Consider the following 21,599-nt stretch of genomic DNA (forward strand, 5'->3'; position numbering starts at 1 on the left):
TTTCGATTAGTGTGAATTAAATATAATTAATTCATGTTTTCCATTTTGCACATAGGTTCAAAATCCTCAGCAAAAAGAAATAACAGAACAAGCTGCCACATTAGTAGCACAAGAAAATGTTGAGCTTGCTTGTTGTTTTATACAAAAAACTGCTGTTGAGAAAGCTATTCCAGAAATTGATAAGCGACTGAGTGCAGTAAGTAATAAGTAATAATTTTAATATTTGATCTACTTCAAGTTTTAATTCAATTATTAGTCTTTTTTTCTCTCTTCTCATTAATGTGCTATTGTTTAGTGTGGGCTTATTGAAAAAGGTAATATAATTTTTGTATTTTATAGTATGATGTACTCAAAGGAAATAAGTGTTAAGTTAAACACAGTCTATACAAAGTCTGTTCAAAAAATAACTGAACTTTTTGAAATGGGCAAAATAATGTCCTAGTGTTGCGAAGTTGACAACACTACGTCCGTGATAACCTACCAAGTAAGCTACTTTTTTCGAATTGTTGGTATCGTGTTTCATTCCGGCATTATCGGTTTTTGAATGAAAGATGTTTCAATGTTCATGGTGATTTTTGCAATGTGCAATTTATGGGAGCAATGATGCAATGTGAAGTTTTGTGTGAAACTGGAGAAAACATGTATGGAAATATTTCAACTGTTGAATCAAGCTTATGGAGGCAATGCTCTAGGTCATATGCAGTGTTCCGAATGGTTTACCTGATTCAAAAGTGGTTGTCAATTAGTTGAAGATGACCCTCAACCAGGAAAGCCTTCAACTGCAACTGATGACACTCACATTCAGAAAATCAGAGTTGTGAACTTTGAATTTTTCCCTCGAGATCAAGCAGTCAATCGTCAGTACTATGCAGGTGTTTTGAAACACTTGCAAGAAAAGATTCACAAAAAGAGACCAGAGTTGTGGCAAGACAACTTATGGTTCTTTCACCATGACAACATGCCTGCTCACTCAGCCTTGTCACTTCGCCAGTTTTGTGCCAAAAATCAAATGACTGTCCTTCCCAGCCTCCCTACTCACCAGACGTGGCTCCTTGTGATTTGTTTTTCTTGTTCCCAAAATTAAAATCAGTGCTAAAAGAATGCTATTCTGACACAATTGATGACATTAAAACAAATTGTCAAAGTCAATGAAGGGCAGTCCAAAACAAGCTTACAAGGACTGCTTTGCGAAGTGGAAACTCTGCTGGGATAAGTGTGTGAATAGGGGAGGGAAGTACTTTGAAGGGGACAAGGACCAATAATCTGTAACTTGAAGAATAAAAATTAAAACAATAAAGTTCAGTTATTTTTTGAACAGATTTTGTAAGTATTATTCATGTGGAAAGATTTAAACACAGTTTTGATTTATAAACTATAGTGGTATACAAGGATTAATTAGAAGATAAGAATATGCTGGATATAAATTTACTCTGCATCATTTTACTCTCAATTAACATTTCTTATTGGAAAGCAAAGGAAAAATCTACTTTTCTGTATACAGTAGAATCTTGTTTAAATGAATTTTGGAATAATAGATTTTTCTCCAAGTCTCACAAAATCAATGTAATTTTACCTCTCTTTAGTCGATACATAACTCAGAATAATGGATTTTTTCTAGCCCTATATATTGTAAATATCATTATATTTTAATGTTTAATTAATATTTGGGTATTTCTTGGTGCTGAGTGAAAAAAAATGTATTGCATGTGGAGCAAAATACTTGTGTAATCATCATGGTTCACAATGCTAACTTTGTAGCTGTCCATCAGCTCCTTCCTGTAGTCATTACTCAGTGGTGGAAAGCTACTTCTGATCTAAATCATAAAGATCTTCCTGATGAGTTTTGGCATAAAGCTGTACTGTACTCAATGTGCAAAAAAAGTGTCATCAGAACAAATCAAGATGGACAAATTTTTTTACAAATTGTAAAATCAAGTGAAAAGCTAATGAGCATATATAATTTGCATTTTTTGTACTTATATTATATACAGTTTCTGTCAGCATAAGTTACGATCTTGTAACATACATGTTTCTATAGAATAAAGTATAGAGATTGCAAGAAACCATATAATTTCAAGTACAGTTATTTCTTATATGTAGAGGGTTAAAAAACAAATTCTTTCGAATAATGGATATTTTTATGGCTTAGTGGGAAATCCATTGTTTGCAATATAATGGATGATATTCAGTGGCCCCAATGACCTATTAAAATGAGATTCTACTGTTTTAAGGCATCAGTTAAAATGTATTATCAGTAAATATATGATTTCAGCAAAGAATTAATTATTATATTACTACTGCTTACATTTTCATATCATTTTGTGTTCAGTGGCTACAAAGTCCAGCTTTTTGTTTTGTAAAGAAGCCAAGTTGTTTAGCTTTAGGTTTGAATAGTAAAGTGCATTGGTTCTCAAACTTCTGTATTCCCCAGAAGTATGCATCTGAAGTATGCAAGCAGCTCTGAAGAAAAAATTGACAAAACGACTAGAACCAAATATGATGAGGAATTTTTGAAATGACTGAGGAAAACTTTTTTATTCTGATGCTTGTTCACCACTGTTGCCAAACTTAATTTTTTCTCAATTTTCTGAAACCATATTTTCTAATTTCCTATGATTCTCAAACACAAATCGTGCTACTATTTAAACACTTGGCGTTTTTCCATCTTTGTTTAGTTGATACGAGTATGAATACGTGTTTTGGGCAATGCCTCTCTTCAGTCAACTAAATGTTAAAAAAGGTTATACATAAAATTCTTTTTACAAGACAACATTACACAGAAAAGCTATTTTACAAATATATACTTAAATGTATAAATTGTTTCACGAGATGTACCATTAGATTCTTTATCAACTTTAAAGGTATACACATGCATAAGGATTATAATGCTTTTTACATCTGTCTAAAGAAATTTTATGCGCCAGGTTACAAATTTTTAATAAAACATTATATTCTTATAAAAAATCTTTTTTAAAATCTTCTTTAAATATTACATACCTTAAATTTTCCAATTTTTCTGTATTTGTTAGTGAGATTTCGAATACGCTTTTTATATTAAAAACAGGCTTCACCAACTTGAAATTTTCATACATTTAGTCATACATCATAGACTCTGCTTTGAATCATTTTTTTTTTGTGTAGGTGTGTGGTTTCCCATATATGCACTACAATGTTGTATATACAATTAATCTCACCATTGATTTTTTTTTTTTTTTTTTTTTTTTGCTGTGCCCCATGAACTCTAAGTGCCCTACTGCTTGAGAATTTTAGAATGCTAGCACATCTTTACTGTCAGTGACACCTTAACATGTTCATCACTGGTATAATAACCAGTTTCCTTACCATTGTGCTGAAAGGTTTATATTTTGATTAATCACATGTATGTAAAAAGTTTTAAAGGAATTTTTGCTGTTGCACCTTTTTTTTTGTGAAAAAGTGGGCATGACAGCCAATTTGTGCCAATAAAAAATTAATGTATGGAATTCTAACACAAAACTAATGGATGAAATATATTGATTTGAGTACACAATAAATGATAAAAGTAAACTAGCCTTTTCAAAACCTTTTTATTTCCAGTAAAATATAATAATATTTACTTGCACAAACAAACGTTTTCATATCTCTATCGAGATCTCGCTTCAGGTTCGATAATATTCTACCAATGGAATGCCCAGAGTTCAAAAATTAACTGCCAATTAATTCAAGTGTTTGAATTATTTGGTGCAAATTAATTTGGCTATTTATGTTCTACTCTATTATATACATTCACTGTCTGCATACTAATATTTTATCCCAAAATTCTATGAATATTTTTGGGATAAAATATAAATCTTTAACCTGTTTATGCTCTATTGTATTTATAAATTTATCTGTTTATTTTTTAAAATTGGAATTATTATTCTAGGGAGTGTCTTCAAATGTTTTTGTGAACAGTACTGTAAGTCAAATACAGTGACATTCTTTTAACCTGGCATCATCAGGACTGACACAGTGCTGGGTTATCAAATATGCAACTTATCAGATGATGGAATTTTTTTTGATTCCCTGGACACAATTTTACATGTCTTTTCATGTAAAACTACAAATCCCCCTTTTATGATTGTTTAACATGTCATTTCAATTTTTCCAGATTATTCCTACCCTTGGTTAGTTTAAAACAAGAACACACTAATCTTACTTTGTGCTTTGTACTCTATCTATATCTGTTCTATATTCTATATATTTTACATATTAAAAGCAAAATGTTCCATCATTGCCTACCAAGACTAACACTTCACAAAAACTGCTATAAATAGACTCTCAACTCTGATTACAAGAATGAAATATATGCAAATCAATGAAGATGGACAACGAGTACGCTGTCAACACATTTAGAAAATTATTATGTTTCAATTGACTTGATTTCAATTTAAATTAATTTATTTTGAGTTTAGTTTTAGTTTCTGTTTTGGCATAAAGCTCAGTTTTTTAAAATTTCACTTTAATTTTAAATTTAATTGTTATTTTTAGTTTTAATTAACTGGCTATGTAGTTGCGTATAATTACAGGCAAATTCCCAGTGTACTGATACTCACCCAAAGATGAGCTGACATGCCAGCTTATTGGGTTTGCTGGCATACTGGATGCCTTGTTAATGAAATTTCACTGAAAATCATAAATCAATTATATTATTTTTTTCTGGTCACATGCATAAACAGGATTACTTTTTATTCCTGTCTTATATATATCTGTAAATAAATTGTGGATGTTTTATAATTAAAATTATATACATTTCTTAGTTTTGTATATACCAGCAGATAAGCCTGGTGTTGCTCAGGCAAAAAGTAACGATAGCAAAGATTAAGATTATTACATTATAGCCAATCTTACCCATTTTCACAGAATACAAGAATTAGGTCCCCCCCCTGTTTCCAGACTAATCAGAAAATTTTTAGATGGGTCTAAAAATATGTTTGATTTCTGGAAAAAACGCAAAAAACCGCATCTGCGCCTGTAAATTTTGCACATTGCTTTCTCTTAACACTTGCTTTTCCTGCAGGGGAATTTCAAAAAATCCCTACTTAGTGTACGTTTTCAGGATGTATCCTAACTGTATACCAAATTTCAACTTTCAACTCCTAACCATTTGGGTTCTGCGCTTATTATTGTCATCATCAACATCAACCCATCTCGATTTTATATATATATATATATAATTGAGATATGATTATGATGATGATAATAATAATAATAATAATGGGTATTATATTATATATATAAAATTAATAAATATTTATGAAGGATTTGACTAATTTATTGAATTTGTCTTTTATATTCTGTGAATAACATGATGATGATGATTTCATAATAATTTGAATAGTAATTATAATTAAAATGAATACAATTACATTTTAAATTTTACATTCCATTACTTAAATTAAGGTATAGTAATTTTATTATATAACATTTGTAATCCTTTTGATTTTTTTTCCTCTTTAAGGAATACGAAGTGAGGAAACATGCTAGGGGTGAAGGTAGAAGATATTGTGATCCTTTAGTTTTGACATATCAAGCTGAAAGAATGCCTGAACAAATAAGACTAAAGGTATATTTCAGATAATTCTAACAACATTTTTATTACATAAGTGTATTCTGTTTTATAGATTTTATTAGTCATGACATTATATAAATCTTAAGAATTTCTTTAAACATATTGTTTAAAGAAATTCTTAAATTTCTTATATTTCAAAATAAACTATAATATTTATAGTTTATTTTGAAATATTAATTGTTGCTCAATTTTAATCAACTTTATTGTGATCTTAGTTTATGTTAAACTTTATTTGATGGCTTTGTCTGAAGTTATGAATTCAGTATTATAATAGTTATAGCTTCCATTTTTTTAATAAGTTTTTCCTAAGATTGATAAGGGATCATACATTAATTACATGTACAGTTTAATGGAGATAGGGGTTACAAAATGTACAATTTGGGTAGGAAACAAGGCATTGTCTTTATTGATTTTTTGTTGTGACATCCAAATTTGTTGTTATAAGCCTACTTACTAGTCATGTGAATAAACTGTCAAAAATATTTGCAGAACTTTGTCATTTCTTCAACATAAGATGGATTTATGAACTATTTTACACATAATTAAACAGAAGGAAGTTTTCAAAAAGTACATCATGTATATAATAGGGAGGGAAGGGATTAAAAGTGGCTTGAAAATTGTACATGTAATTAATGGACAATCCCTAAATTAAGAATATGACGATAAGAGTACCTTGTAAAAACAAGCATGGAAACTCAAGTTTCCTCTTATTTGGAAATAGCAATCATTATTAAACTGAATAACTTTTTATATTGTATTGTTTTTTTTTTTTTTTAATTTCTAAAGATGAAAAAATTTTTTAAAAGTTAAAAAAGACGCAGTCGTTCCAGAAAAATCTTCTAGACGATCATCATTTATTTTTATTCGTGTTCTAGAACAAACTTTTAGATGACCAGACCTTTGTTTTTAGGCTACTTAGCCATCTAATGTTAAAATGTTCCTTAAAAACAGAATTAAAATTTTAAAAAATTCTTAAAAATTGGAAATGGGATCTTACGACGTCTTTTGGTTTACATCCATGTCCCTTCAGGTAAAAAAATAAAAAATAGAAAATTTTTATCAAAAAATTATATCTGTCTTGAATGAAAATTAAAATATAGTTATAAAAATTTGAAATTTATTTGATGATAATATTAAATAATAAAGTTTATATATTTATTACATAAAATCGTCTAGCTAAATTATTTAAGTGTTTTGAAGAAAAAAATGACACTAATCTTACAAACTTTTATTATATTAATGTACTTGAAAAAAACAAATGTTTTTACTTAAAATGATTTGTTTTGTAAATCTTGAGTTGATTCAAGCAAATGGAACAAAAGAATTTTTTAAGATCAGTGTCATATTTTTTATTTAAAGTGATCACATTATAATCATTTTGAATTTTTATTTTTTGTTTTTTTATGATGATGATGTTAAGCAATTACATGAATATAAATTATGATGGAATAAAAGTTAAATTTAATTATTGCTAAGTTTTTAATTAAATTTAATTTAATTGGGATTTTCTTCAGCTCTAGTTTTCAGAATAGTTGTAACTTTATTCTTCTTATGATAATATTTTAGACAGCAAAACACAATAGTCAAAATGGATATAATAGTTTTTCCAAATAAAATTTGTTATAAACCTTTTACAAGCATTATGAAAAAAGTTAAACTTATTATTAATTTCTTTTTTGTTATTAAAATAGGTTGGAGGTGTTACTTCTCAGCAGATGGCTGTGTATGAGGAATTTGCTAGAAATGTTCCAGGTTTCTTACCAAATAATTGTGAAAGAGAATCCTCATCTTCCTCAGCATCAACATTTATTACAAAACCAGTTCCAGTATGTAAAAATTACTGCAAACTACTATTATTATTATTATTTTTTTTTTTTAACAAAAAATTATTAGGGATTGGATTATGTGTTTATATCAAATGCATTAATTAATTATACACAGGAAAATGCTATTATTGCTATTTATTGATCAAAAAGAAATAATGTTCTATATCAGGGGTGGTTAACTTTCGTGTACGTAAAATCTACTTTTTATCATAAAAATATGTCGCGATCGACTTGTTGTCATAGGCATAGTCTAAGTGGAGAGGGAAAGGTGTGAAATACGTACTATGTTTATACACTGTGTTTCAGGACGAGGTGCACTCTCATGGGGTATGGGTATATAAGCAAAATATATGTTTAAAACTATTTTTTTATTTTTTAAATCACTTATTAAGTGTTTCAAATATAGACTCATAATGAAAATAAATTTCCAGACCCAACTTTTAATATTTGCAGCTATGAGTTCATTCTGTACAGGCAGTACCTAAAAAATTCGATTTTTTGATTCTTTTACAAGATAATTTTTAGTAACTTAAAATATAATTTAATTTTTTTATCAATTGCAATGTATAAGTTGTGGTACTATTTGTTCATAAATATGAAAAAGTTGTTATAAAAATGCACACTATGGTTGATAATTTGATTATAAGATTTTACTTTTGCAATTTTTTGGGGCCAGGAAAATTTATCATTTTTAGACTTATTTTTTGCTAATCTATCAATAGCTTGCAGGAGTGCACCTCATATTGAAACACCCTGTATATCTACCTACATAAAAAATAACATAATTATTTAACGGGCCAATAAACTCACGTCCAGGGAAAGTAAAACAACATGAGTAATTATTAACAATATTTATTAATTCAAATTAGCTACAGATAAAGCAAATTTAAAATTTATTTTATTACCTTAATATTAATGGGAAGACTGAGTTTGCATGTCTCTAAGCAAGGAATCATAATTAGGTGTATATCCTAACAAAGATGGTAATAATGAGTCTTCAGTATGGTAGTCAGTCAGGACAGAACGTTGTTCAGTCTTCATTAACTTTAAGTATGAAAATGCCGATTCACACAGGTATGTAGATCCGAAATAAGAATAAATATATTTGCTACATTTAGTGATGCTGGGATATTTTTTTTGGTTGATGTATGACAGTACCAAATATTCAAGCTGAATAGCTGTTTTTTTCTATGAGTCGAGTAATAACTGCATGCATACTGTTGTGTTTGTGTTACGTTCACACATTGCATTCGGTTACAAGTGTAACACATTAAGTCAAGACATCGCAAGCGATTGGCCAATCGATTGCAATCGACTTGTTGGCCACCCCTGTTCTATATGGTAATTGAGTATATATTGCTATAAGACTTTTAAAAAGTTTATGAAAAAAATTTGTAAGTTTTTTAATCTTGATAGTATTAAATTTTTTAATCTCTATTCAAATTAGAGGAAAAAAATTATTTGGATATTTTAGTTCTTTTTATACATTACAAAATGTTTGTCTGATATCAAAATTTTATTAGAAATATTTTTTCATTTTTGAACAAATTTGAAAAAAGTTTACATTTCAGTCTGTTTTATAAATTATTTTATATTTATGAATATATCAGTCTATACCTCTAAGCTTGAGTGTATTTCCACATGTATCTAAACAATAGATCATACAATACCAAAGGTTCTTGTAATTTGTGCCGTAATCACTTATTACCATTTCTTTATGTTTGCATTAATAAAGTTACATTTCATTCCAACATTGCCTCATGGTACTTAACATTTTTTGCCAATGATATTCAATAATTAAAAACTGAATGTTATAGAAGGTTAGTTCAAAATGAATGTGTAAGTTTTGACTATATAATAAATAAAATTATAAATGTAAAAAAAGATTTTAAAAGTCACATATTTTTAATTTGAAATTTATTTTGTATACTAGTACTTTTTTATATATTAACAGGACTTGTTATACTGGAAACTATGGATGCAGATATGTAGTCTTACAGATCAGAAATAATGTTTTTTGTTTAGTTCACATACTTTTAATTCACTGGTTTTATTATCATTATTCAATAGAGTTGAAACAGTAGAAAAATTTTAAATTGTCACATACAAAATTTCATAGTATATACTTTCCTTTAAGCATTTTAATGGTCAATTTTTGTAAATTACTGTAAATTTTTTATACATATAAATCAAACTAAAATGCTGTTAATTAACTCTTGATTTTTAATTTTTACTAGGTATTACAATCATATCCAACTGATGATGTGACTCAAATTTATGATAAAGTTTCATCAGAGCTTGAAAATTATGTACATAGTGTAATGGTACCCACTAATAATCCACAAGTAATGTCAATGCAGTGTCTTATAGATGGACTTTATATGGCTCGTAATTCTCGTGATGTACTTCCAGCATTAAGTCTTCTGCGAAAAGTAAGAAATATGAATATTTCAAAGAAATTTAATTTTACTATTGAAGTTAGAATAGTAATTATAATAAAATTTTGATTTATTTTAGATTTTTTTAAATATTTATTTGAAAGTTCTGAAATATACTTAAAATTTATTATCACACTAACATATATCTCACTAACTTACATATTTTTTTATATTTATAGTACTTATATCCCAATTAGTATTTGTTTTGTTAAAACTGCTTATTTTATCAAGTTTTTCTATAATACAGTAGCTTGACAGTAGCTTTTTATTTCCATGTTTTTTAGTCACACTTTTATTTCTGTAATTCTCTTCATTTGTTTCATTTTCCTGTATTTTTTTGTAAGGGTTCTGACACTCCATAATGTTGATAATGTACACAGAAATGGAAGATGTTTTGTGTGTTTGCTATATTGTAATTGTCTTTATATTATCTTGTTTGTTTTGGATTTTTTAATCTAATTTGCATATATGAATTTTATTCTATGTGACTTTTTGAGTTAGCTGTCATAACCAAACTTATATTCACTTCCTGGTCCATCATAGGAATAAGAATGGTTTCTGTAAGTTACTATTTGTCTATTCATTCAGAAAAATTATAAAATTATCAATAAATCAATTAATTTTTACAAAAGTTGTGCAAAAATACAATTAACAGTATTCTCTGTATCACACCAGAAGTATTAGATTATCCTGCCACTGTCAGAAGTCAGCTTTATGAAGAATTTGCTAAACCTAAAAAATGTCTGATTCAATTTTTATTTTTTGAAAGTTTTGTTTTGTGCAGTTGCATTTAATATTTAATTAATTTAAATGTATTTTAATGAATATTTTGGCTTAATTATGCAATTCCTGGATAGTGCATTGGTTGAATTCTGAAGTCCAAAAGTGTGGATTAAGGTGTTATATTAGGAATTTTATTTTTCCCAAATAAGGAAAAAAATTTTTGATCAATTCTAAAAATTTAAGCAAAAAATGATTATAATTTTACATGCCAAAAACACTACATGGATCCCAGCTTTCAGTTTTGCTTTTGGCCATTTCACTTCCTTTCTAATGATTTTTTTTTTTTTTTTACATTCTGGAACCACACTGTAGCTAAAATTCTTGGATTTTTTTAGGTTATAGATTGAAGTTAATTTTAAATTAGTTCCTAAATTCTTTATAAACAGAGAAAATTATTAAGCCATATTTTTATCTAAAGATTAATAATTATGAATTACTTTTAAATTTAATTAAATACTTCAGAAAATTCTGGATTGATTTTGAATGGAAGTTGAGCTTGTTACAATAACTTACTATTATGGTTGTGTAGTTTGAAAAATAATCTGAAAGTTTAGGTGTAAGTTTTGTTAATGATTTGGTTTTATATTTGCGTATTTTTGAAGTTTATAATATGAATGATGATTTAGCTCATGTCGTGTATCTGTTACGGTAAAAACCCGTTTTTAGTGAAAACGCGTTTTAACTAGTTGAAAGTAGTTTTTACTGGATGTCATTGTTAAAACTAGAATTTACTGCTAGTCAAAAATGAATTTGATTTAAAACTAGTTTTAACTAGACAAAACGGGTTTTAACAAAATGGCTTAGTAAAAACTGTTTCGACCAAGGTCATTCAGCTAACACATTACTATAGTGTATGATGAATTTCGTATCACTTTAACCCTTTTCCCCCGACATCTTGCTTATGTTTATTTTGCAATCCCTCCTAAGTCAATGTCAGGCGATATTATTTTAAAAGTTCACCAAAAATCAAATTATCATTATATCTATATGAAAAAAATCACTTACATTTATTAATATCTTTAGTTTTAAATACAATATTTTTCAATGCATTTTATTAGAAAAATTTATAAGAAAAAAAAATAATATATATCAGAATTGACACACAAACTTGATAATTTGTAACATTTTGTGAAAATTAACATTGTCTAGTTACATAGTTGTTTGCTGGCACTGAGCCAGAAAGACATAGAATATTGTTTTGTACAATTCGATATAACACTTATGCATGTATGTTTATTCGTTGTGAAATTATTGCACATTATATCAAACATTTGTTTGAAATCAAAATTTTATACTGCTATCAAGTAATATAATGAATTATTATACTTTATTCACTTCATATTGAATGAGATTATATCTGTTGTTAATAAATTTTAAAAAATCTATATTTACCAAAGTAACGATGAATCGGTACCCTTGAAGTTTTGCTTAAAAAGCCAGGGTACAGATTGATCGGTGCCTTCAGGGACAAAGGGTTAATTAATGTTAATGACACAGATGTGTGACCAATATTTTCAATAAATATCGTATTAAATAATACAAATATTTTAATCCCAATCATCACTTTATTTATTTCCTCCAAACATATTTATCTAGCTAAAATTAGTTTTAACTAATGTTTAAAGTTAAAAAGTTAATGTTTGATTTTAGTTTTATCTAAAATCAAAACATGTACAGCAGTAAATTCTAGTTTTAACTAGACAAAACGGGTTATAACAATGACATCCAGTAAAAACTAGTTTCAACTAGTTAAAACGCGTTTTCACTGTAACATATTCATATCATTTGTTAATATGGTTTTCTAACTCTTATAGTCTGATTCTCAAAATGTCATTAGTAAAACATTTTGATAGGATTTAGACCATGTTTCATTCCCTCACATTTGTTTGATACATTGTGAGTATCATATTATACATTTTTATGCTGCCACTGTTTTCATCATTAGTAATTAAAGAATGTTGTGGTAAATGTTTGATTTGAGTCTGTCTGGCCCATAATTGCAGATATTGATAATCCATATGATATCCACTTGGTATTATATTAAGCAGTTTGTTACTATGTTGTTGTTTTTAAATTCCTACTATTAGTTCACTCTCCCTATATATATATCTCTTGTTCAAATTTTCAATCGTTAATAAAATACTTTTTATTCATCCACTCAAGTTCAAATACATTTTTTAAAACTTGTAGTGGATGACACTTGATGTTAATACAGTTTTTTCAAATATTAATTTATTAATTAAATTTAATTATTGGTTAATATTACCTGTGGTATCGAAGATGGCAACAGGGAATTTTTTCCCTAGATACTAGATGGCAATGGAGAAATTTTTTCCCTTACGTTTGAGATGGCTGCGTTTCCAGTAATCTCAAATCAGATTCTCGAATGATAATCTGGAAGCAGATTAACAATGGATAATCTCGAAGTAGAATACCGAGTGATCTAAACGTTAGGGGGCATACCCGTACTATCTGTCACATTATGCAAATTAATAAATTTCGCCGTCTAGTGTCTAGGGAAAAAATTTCCCCGTCGCCATCTTTGATACAACGGGTAACATTACCTAATTATTAATACTTTAAATAGAGTTTTAGCAGTTTGTAATGAAAATTGAAATCAACAGGCAGTAGCTCAATCGGTAAAATTCAAGGATTTCAGTATTTTTCACGTGAATGTGAAGAATGCAAGTTCAATTCTTGCGAAAATCAATAATTTTTTGATAAATTTTTGAAAATTTTTGCTTTAAGTAGACGTTTTATCCAAATGATTTTCGAGAATGAGTTAGCAGTTGTGGCTTAGTGGTTAGAATGAAGGATTTTTCTCAAAAAATAAAATTGAAGAAATTTTATGCTTTGGGTTCAATTCTGATTTCTCTTTCTATTTTGCCACTTAATATTGTGATTCTGTCATATGTATATACATATTTATATTAATTGTAATTATTTAATAAAAAGTAACTAAAATAAAATTTTTCTTTGTTGACCTAAGTAGGAATTGACTTTAAAAAAATTTTTTTTTTATATTACTTGTTTCATTATAAAAATATAGTTAGTTATGAAAGCGCACAATTACTTTTGCTGCAATGATATATTTACAGATCAGCTGCTCATTTCAGGTCAATGTTGCCATTTTGTCACTTTTGGATTTATTTTCCTTGAAAGATTTTGTACCCTGCAATGGTGGATATATTTGAAGCCTTGTACTTCTAGATTGTCATATAGTCTAGTATTAAAAAAGTTTTTTTTTTTTTAATTTCTGAGCTCTTGCATCCCCAAAAAATGATGAATAGCAAGCTTGTTACCAAGTTAAGCTCTTAATGCTGTTTTAATTTGCTTACATTTTATTACTGTTATTTATTATAGAAAATTTCATCTGAATGATTGAACGAATTGTACAATAACTTATTATGAAATGTCTATTGTAAATCATTTATTTTTATTAAATTTAAGCATTATCATTATTCAGGCTGTTGAAGGATTACTTGAAGGACTTACTCAATCATTATCAACTGATCCTGATTTAACAATACGTTTCCGAGAAGGTCATCTGTTAGTTCTTAAAGCATTAGCAGATCCCAGAGTTTATGGAATTCAATGGACAAGTAAACAAGTAACAAGATGTCTAATTGAATGTAGAGAAGATTTTCGATATAATTTAGAAGCATTTGATTGTCTAGTTCGTAGTCATCTTGTAAATCTTCAAGCTTATGACTTGTACCTTGCTCAGGTATTTTTAATGTTAGCTGCTATTGTATAGATATTTATAATTGATATTATAGTATTAATTAAATAATGGATTTACACATTGTATTTTATTACATATTTAATATATATTACAAAGATAAATTGTTACATAAATTTGTTTATTAGTCTATGGAAAACGGACTTAATTACATGGCTACAGCATTTGCTATCTCGCTAGTAAAGATGTATCTTATAGATGACAGACAAAATGGATGTGTAACTGATGTGAGTATTCTTTTCTAAATATTAAAATTTGTAGTTGTTTTTAACTTCTTATCAAATTTATAAACATTTTTCAGGCTGATTTTTATAATACAATTGAAACATTGATGCATATTGCTAATCATTCAAGACAACCTCCAGATGGGTATGTAATTTTCTTTAATTACAATAAAGATAGTACATCTTAAACTTACACAGTTAATTTTTTCTGAAGATTATATACAAGTTGAAAAATCACATGTCAGTTTTTAAATGTGATGTTGAATTATGATATTTTTAACAAATATATTTATTTAAAAGAATAATTAAAGTTAATTAGCATTTGCTTAAAACAGAAACTTTGAAAAAATAAAAAAATTTCATTTTTTTAAGTTTTCACACTTATTATATTTGTATTTGATGTAATCAAAAAGTTCTAGAACATCTTGAAATAGTCTACTGTATTTACATTTAAACTAGAAGTACTCCCTTCCACTGTTTAGGTACTTGTCTTTCTGAGACACCAGGTGTATGATGCTTTGCTCATAGTATTTATGTGGTTGCTGTTGAAGCCATTGTCACTGCCTCCTTAATCTCAATTCCTGTCCCTTCAATTTTTTTTATTGGACAAAAAACATGAAAGTCACATGATGACAGGTTAGGGTTGTAGAAGGATGGAACAACACTTCCCAATCACATTTTTCTAATAGATTTTCTACTTCTATATGGGATCATGCATTATCAATCAGGAGCAAGTCTGTCAGTGAAGAGGATTGGATGTTTTAAACTGATTGTTCTATGTATTGCTTGGAGCATCTTGCAGAAACTTGTCACATTAATAGTGGATCCTTCTGGAAGAAATTCAATTAAGTGATACTTGGTAGTCAGAAAAGAACATTAATATAACCTTTTGTTTGCTTTGTACAAAGGTTTTGGGATTTTTGTGTATTAGGGAAGTGAAGATACATGTTTCCAATGGCAAGTTTGCTACTTGGTTGCCTAGTTCATAAAGAAAGAAATAGGATTCTTGTGATGATTCTAGACAAGAACTGTCTCCTTCTGCATGATAATAGAACAGATACTGTAGTAAAGTGTCCATATGCTGTCTGTGCTCCAGTAAGGATGTGTAGCACCCACTGACAGCAGATCTGTTTACATTTCCAGCATTCCTTGATGATAGAGAATGCAGTTCCATGACTCAGGTAGACAGTGCAAACAACTTGATGATGACCTCATGATTTATGTTTGAGTTAATATTTAAGAGCATACACACAAACAAGAATTCACATTGTTTTTCCACATTTATTTCTACATTAAGTCTACTATTCCATTAAATTATTTCAAAGTCAAGTCACTTCATCTGCTTAAAAATTTAAAAATTAGCAGCAAAGCATTAACTTCAAAGATCACATTAAATAAACAATATAAGTAATGTATTCTTTTAATATTTTTGTAAGTGGGTACAATATAAAGCAATTATTTTAAAAAATAGCAAAAAGGAGACAACAGTAAGAAAAAAGGTTGAGAAAGCCTGGTGTAGAGTAATTGGTTTAGACTGACAGGTAAGGAATTTAAGTAAAAATTTTTTCTATAAACTGTTTGTGGTCAGACAGCAATTTCTATTCCAAGGATCACAGGAACATTTAAGAAAATATAAATATTGTTAAATATTGAGCATGGGAAAGGCACACATTTGAGTTGAGAACATGTCAGATGAAGGATAATTAGAAAAACTCTAATGTTGTAGTTGTGTAGCTTATATATATAAGCTACACAACTACATATATATATAGTCAATAATTAGTTGTAATAATTCCAAAAGTGTGTGCATCATTATGGTATTTCTTTCTTTTGACTCACTCATCTGTTGTAAGGTAATAAATCCCAGTTTTGAAAAAATCCTAGAGTTTAATCAAAGAAATACAGTAATTTATTATTAAAATTATTATATTTATTTAGATTTTAATTTTGATAAATAAAATATACTTGAAAGTTGATATGACTATTATTATTTAAATTTTTTTCTATTAGATTGACTCAAATGTTAGAGGTTTTAAGATCTCTGAGTGATCAAAATTTTCCTGAACGAATAGCTGGTGGTCCAATGTCAATGATGCATTCTGGCATTACTCAGGCAAGAGAGTTTGATGATCCACCAGGATTACATGAGAAAACTGAATTTTTATTGAGAGAATGGGTCAATATGTTTCATTCACCTACTGCTGGGAGAGATAGTACAAAGGCTTTTACTCTCTTTGTACATCAAGTAAGTAATAAAATAATATGTATTTATATAAATGTACTACTTGTAATACTATTAAAATTCAGATACAGTGAAACCTCGTTATTTTGAAACTCAAGGGACCAAAAAAAAAACATGACACTGAATTATCCAGAGTTTTCTTTGAATCAAAATTTTTTTTAATGTGATTCTTTTATAAAATTATGATATTTTCTTATATAATTTTACCTGTTCAGTTACAAATGCATTAATGTCATGAGTTATTAATTAGTAAATTAAACTATTTTGGAAAAACCTCCAATTGGGTTGTGCTTAGTGAAAACAATGAACACATAAATTATGTTTAAAGCAAGACCTGAAAATAATGTACAAAGAAGTCAATCTACACACTAATGTTTTAATTGATAGGAACATTGTTATGTAATGAGTACTAGTTTCATCAGCACTGATGGAAGGACACCTGAAAATAAAATGTGAAACATCAAAAACACCATTTTCTCTAGTTTCATTGTGTTGCATCATTGTGGCCAAAAAGTTAGAAAATCACAGTTTTTGGCAGTAAGTACTAAAAGAAACACTATAAAATTTGACAATGAACTTTATTACAGAAATAAAGATAACAGTTAAAATGGCATTTGCTCAGATTTATTTTCTGTTGATTAACAAAATAATTCAACATAATTTTTTTTTCCATATAGTTATGTACTTTTCTGTCCATTACAAATGCTAGCTTAGTGTCCTTGCATAAATGCTCATGTACACATTTTCCACAATGAAAATTGGAGAAAATGCTTTTACGTGTAACATGTGCATTTTCCAATAGTTTTCATGTGATATGATGAAAACAAGCTCTATTAACAGCTAAAGCTATTAGTGTTCATTCTATCATGAATATGCACATTTACTTAAGACTTTGGAATTATTGAAACAATATATTTTTGCAAAAAAATGTGGAAAATAATTAAATGTCAAACCAAATTTCTTCCATAAATTTAAAAACAAAAATTTTCTCTTCACTGGCAATGCTGTAGGACATCTGAATGACCTTTAACAAATGTCCAATAAATCAACAATGTATAATTGGTAAAACTGTCACCAAAAATGCCATTTGAGCATGGAAACTTTACTTATAAGCAAGTAACGTGATGGGAGATTTTGAATTAAATATTTTTGTGGGTTGCCAGACCGGATAATGACTTCAAATTTCACTGTACACATTTTCAAATTATCTAAAATAAAATAAATGCAAAATCCTGTTCTCTTGGCTGGGAACTAAAATAGACTTTGAATTATTTAATATTGAAATAACATGGTTTTAATGTATTTTAAGTTTTCAAATAATTAAAGTGCATTAATTTTTGTAAAATATATTTTATCAACAGTAGACAGTAATAGTTTGTTTTTAGATATATTTAAATTGATTGTTTCAAATATTTATCATATGTTTAACAGAGAAATCTCTTCAGAATGAAGTGTTTTGAGATCTTATATAAGATTTTTAATATTTTATAAAATTTGAGATATTTCTAAAAAGAATCTAATGAAAATTTTCCTTTCAGCTTATTGAAATATTATAATATGTTGTTATATTCTCTTCTGTAATTAGCTTTTGAATCATGAGATTAAATTTCAATATGGTTAATAAATTATCAGGTGTCTTCATTTATTTTATACCAATTGTTTTCATAAATATTTGATCATGTTTTTAAATTTGTTTTAACAGTTCTCTTTAATTAAAAACTGAATTATGCTTTCTTCAGTATTTAAAGGATTTATTTTAAAAATTGTAAAACTTGTGTTCTCCCCTCACAATCCAAAAGCAACCTTAACCTATCTGATGTTGACATTTTTCTCCATTGCATGTGGCGCCATATTGAATTTTTATCAACGTTAACCTAATGAAAATTAAACGTTTTTTGAAAAAAAAATAATCATGGCTATTGTATCATCCGAAAGTATTTTTTATCTTGCACAAACAAAATAAATATAATTTTTTTTGTTTTTACATTTATTAATATATTTTGGAAATTAGTTTTAATATAAAAATTATAACAACTAGCAACATCAAGTTTCAAAAACGTTATGATGCTGAAACGAGATATCTTGGGTCAACCAGCCAAGGTCAGTAGGTCGTGACCGAGATATGTCAGAATAACACTGGATAGGTTAATAAATTTTATTTTTTATGTTGAGCCTACAGAAAATAATATACTAATATCTCTGAAATAGAAAAATATTTTTGAAACTTAAATAATTATTTTTGAATGTAAAACATAAATGTATATATATATTTTTTTCAAATATTTATATGTTCATAAGCTGCAAAGCATTACAATTTTGCTAAAACTTAAAAAAAAAATTTGTACAAAATATTATTAGAAACAGAATGTAACCTTTGTATTTAATAGCATGCATAGATAATCATTTAAATCAAATGTTAAAAAGGAAAGACAAGTCTAATTCTTAATTGAATTTGGAGAATGATACTAAAATTTCAATACTTGATAAGATTTCTTGATTTGAAGAGAACCTAACTTTGCATTTAAGACATATCTGTTCATCTTTAACATGAAATTATTATTTTGTTACTTGTGAAAGATGAACTAATAAATATAAAGTATATAGTTTTCTGCCTGAGAAAATTTGCCAAGTTTTAAAATTACTGTAATTCTTGGAATTTAATTTTCAAATACTTTTCGATATTCAATTAAAAATGTTTGTTTACTTATGTATTCTGTTAAGCATCTCCATTTATCTATTTTAAGGATGCTTTTTCATTTATTATGTTGTATAATTTTTACCATGTCAATCATCTATAAAAATATATATTTAATATTATAGCTGTCAAAAAAGCAGGCATTTAAGAAATAAAGTTTAAAACAATATTTAATAACAGTAAAATATATATAAAAAAAATCATGTTAATAAAAAAATAGTTATGAAGTAAATCTCTTTAATTATCTCTTTGCTACATATTGAAAAATTATACTGAGATATTACTGTTTGTTATAGTGACAAAAAAAAAATTCAACTTTTTACTGTCATTGTATGCATAGGTTTGCATCAAACCAATCTTAGTCTAGGACTATAACATAATCCTGAAATATTTTATTAAGAATTTTTTTTTCAAAAACTGCATATATAGACATGTATATTATGTTTTCTACAGTTCCAAGAAAAGTCTTGATAAGTGAACTAAAATAAGTTTTTCATTTCTCAACTCAAATGTCTTTGTTCAGGAGAAGTATTAAAATATTTTTGAAGCATATCATGTTTCTGTTCTAGCATGGGTTGCCTTCATCTGTTGGCACTAATTGTGCTAGAACATGAATTGTTTGAGGTTCATTCAGGTACATTGTATTAAATGCTTTAAAACATTAGATGCAATAGGCAAGAACTTAAATTTGGTTTTAAAAGTTTTAAGTTTGTTTTTTCTTAAGGATATACAGTGAAACATGCTAATGTGACCACTGACAGGACTAGCTCTAAAGTTGTCACCTTATGCAGATGGTCACATTAGCAGGTTTCACTGTATTTGAATGTAATACAAAATTTTCGTATTTACAACAATTTTGTAGCATTTTACAAATTAAATGTTGCTATAAAATTCCAAAACAAGTTACATGTTCCTTGAATATATTAAAAATTTCTTCCACAAAATATTTTTTAAAAACATGACACTGAATTTTTGTGTGTGTCCTTTCTTTTTAACAATAGAACTTGACAAAATAAATGAATTTGTAATTTGGATCAACTTAGTTATTAATCATATTAAATTTAACATTTTAAAATAAAACTGTAAGTTTTTAATATATATAAAAATTATATTTTTAATTAAAAATCTGGTTTTTTTTTGTGCGCTAATTTTAAAATATAATTGAATCTTGTTATTTAATTTTAAGTTAAGTGCCTACATGCTACATGTTTGTCATGATATAGTTTTCTTTGAAAATATATATCAGTTTATCTGTTAACATAATTTTGGGGAAATACTGTTTTCTAAATTAAAGACAGCATAAGCACTTACACCTAAATATATATTTTTTAAACTTAATTTTAAATCAGAAAGACAAAGAAGCATGTCCTTATAATAAAGTCTAAAGTTATGAAAAAAAATCATTTATTATAAATTAAATATTATTTTAAGAGTTGTATGAAGGAAAAATTTTCAGCATTTCCAAAATATGAAATTAATTTCAAATTATCATTCTGAATAGATTTCACTGTAAGATGACTTCCATACTGGCAACTATATTTTATCCAGTATTGTGAAGTTGCGGAAGTAGTGTATAGGTATTTTTATTTTTAGATGAATTTGCAGGGGATACTGAAGAATGATGATCTGATAACACGATTCTTTCGACTGAGCACGGAGATGTGTGTGGATCTCTGTTATCGAGCCCTAGCAGATCAGCCTTCAAGTTCACCAACTTTGATTCGTGCTAAGTGTTTTCATACTTTAGATGCTTATGTTAGACTCATTGCTCTTTTGGTAAAACACAGTGGTGATGCATCTAATACAGTTACAAAAGTCAATCTACTAAATAAGGTAAGTATATATGAATTTATTTTATATATTAATTTTCCTAATTAATAGGACAAAATTAGTTTTATTTAAATTTTTTTAATCATTATAAAATCAAGAATTATTTTGGCTTTAGTTACAGTTTTCCAGTTATTGAAGTAATAACTTTGAATTCATAATTCTGCAAGGTCCAAACTATCAAAGAAACAATCCTTCACCAAGAGTTCATAAAATAAAATAATAAAGTCTT

The 21,599-nt window shown here is 27.4% G+C and overlaps 1 protein-coding gene across 3 annotated transcripts in view; it reads left to right on the forward strand.

The window, feature by feature from the left end:
- Nucleotides 1-21,599, forward strand: part of Not1 (CCR4-NOT transcription complex subunit 1) — a 124,722-nt gene that overhangs the window by 91,256 nt on the left and 11,867 nt on the right. For 2 of the 3 annotated variants that reach the window (XM_067276294.1, XM_067276296.1), the window contains exons 32-40: nt 56-196; nt 5,480-5,584; nt 7,282-7,416; nt 9,654-9,848; nt 14,104-14,364; nt 14,508-14,606; nt 14,681-14,748; nt 16,614-16,848; nt 21,134-21,373. In XM_067276294.1, coding sequence (XP_067132395.1) covers nt 56-196; nt 5,480-5,584; nt 7,282-7,416; nt 9,654-9,848; nt 14,104-14,364; nt 14,508-14,606; nt 14,681-14,748; nt 16,614-16,848; nt 21,134-21,373 — 1,479 coding nt within the window. The remainder of the gene's footprint in view (nt 1-55; nt 197-5,479; nt 5,585-7,281; nt 7,417-9,653; nt 9,849-14,103; nt 14,365-14,507; nt 14,607-14,680; nt 14,749-16,613; nt 16,849-21,133; nt 21,374-21,599) is intronic. The other variant, XM_067276295.1, reaches the window with a different exon arrangement.

Source organism: Centruroides vittatus, unplaced genomic scaffold (assembly GCF_030686945.1).
Source record: "Centruroides vittatus isolate TY-2023 unplaced genomic scaffold, ASM3068694v2 contig_680, whole genome shotgun sequence".
Taxonomy (NCBI): Eukaryota; Metazoa; Arthropoda; class Arachnida; order Scorpiones; family Buthidae; genus Centruroides; species Centruroides vittatus.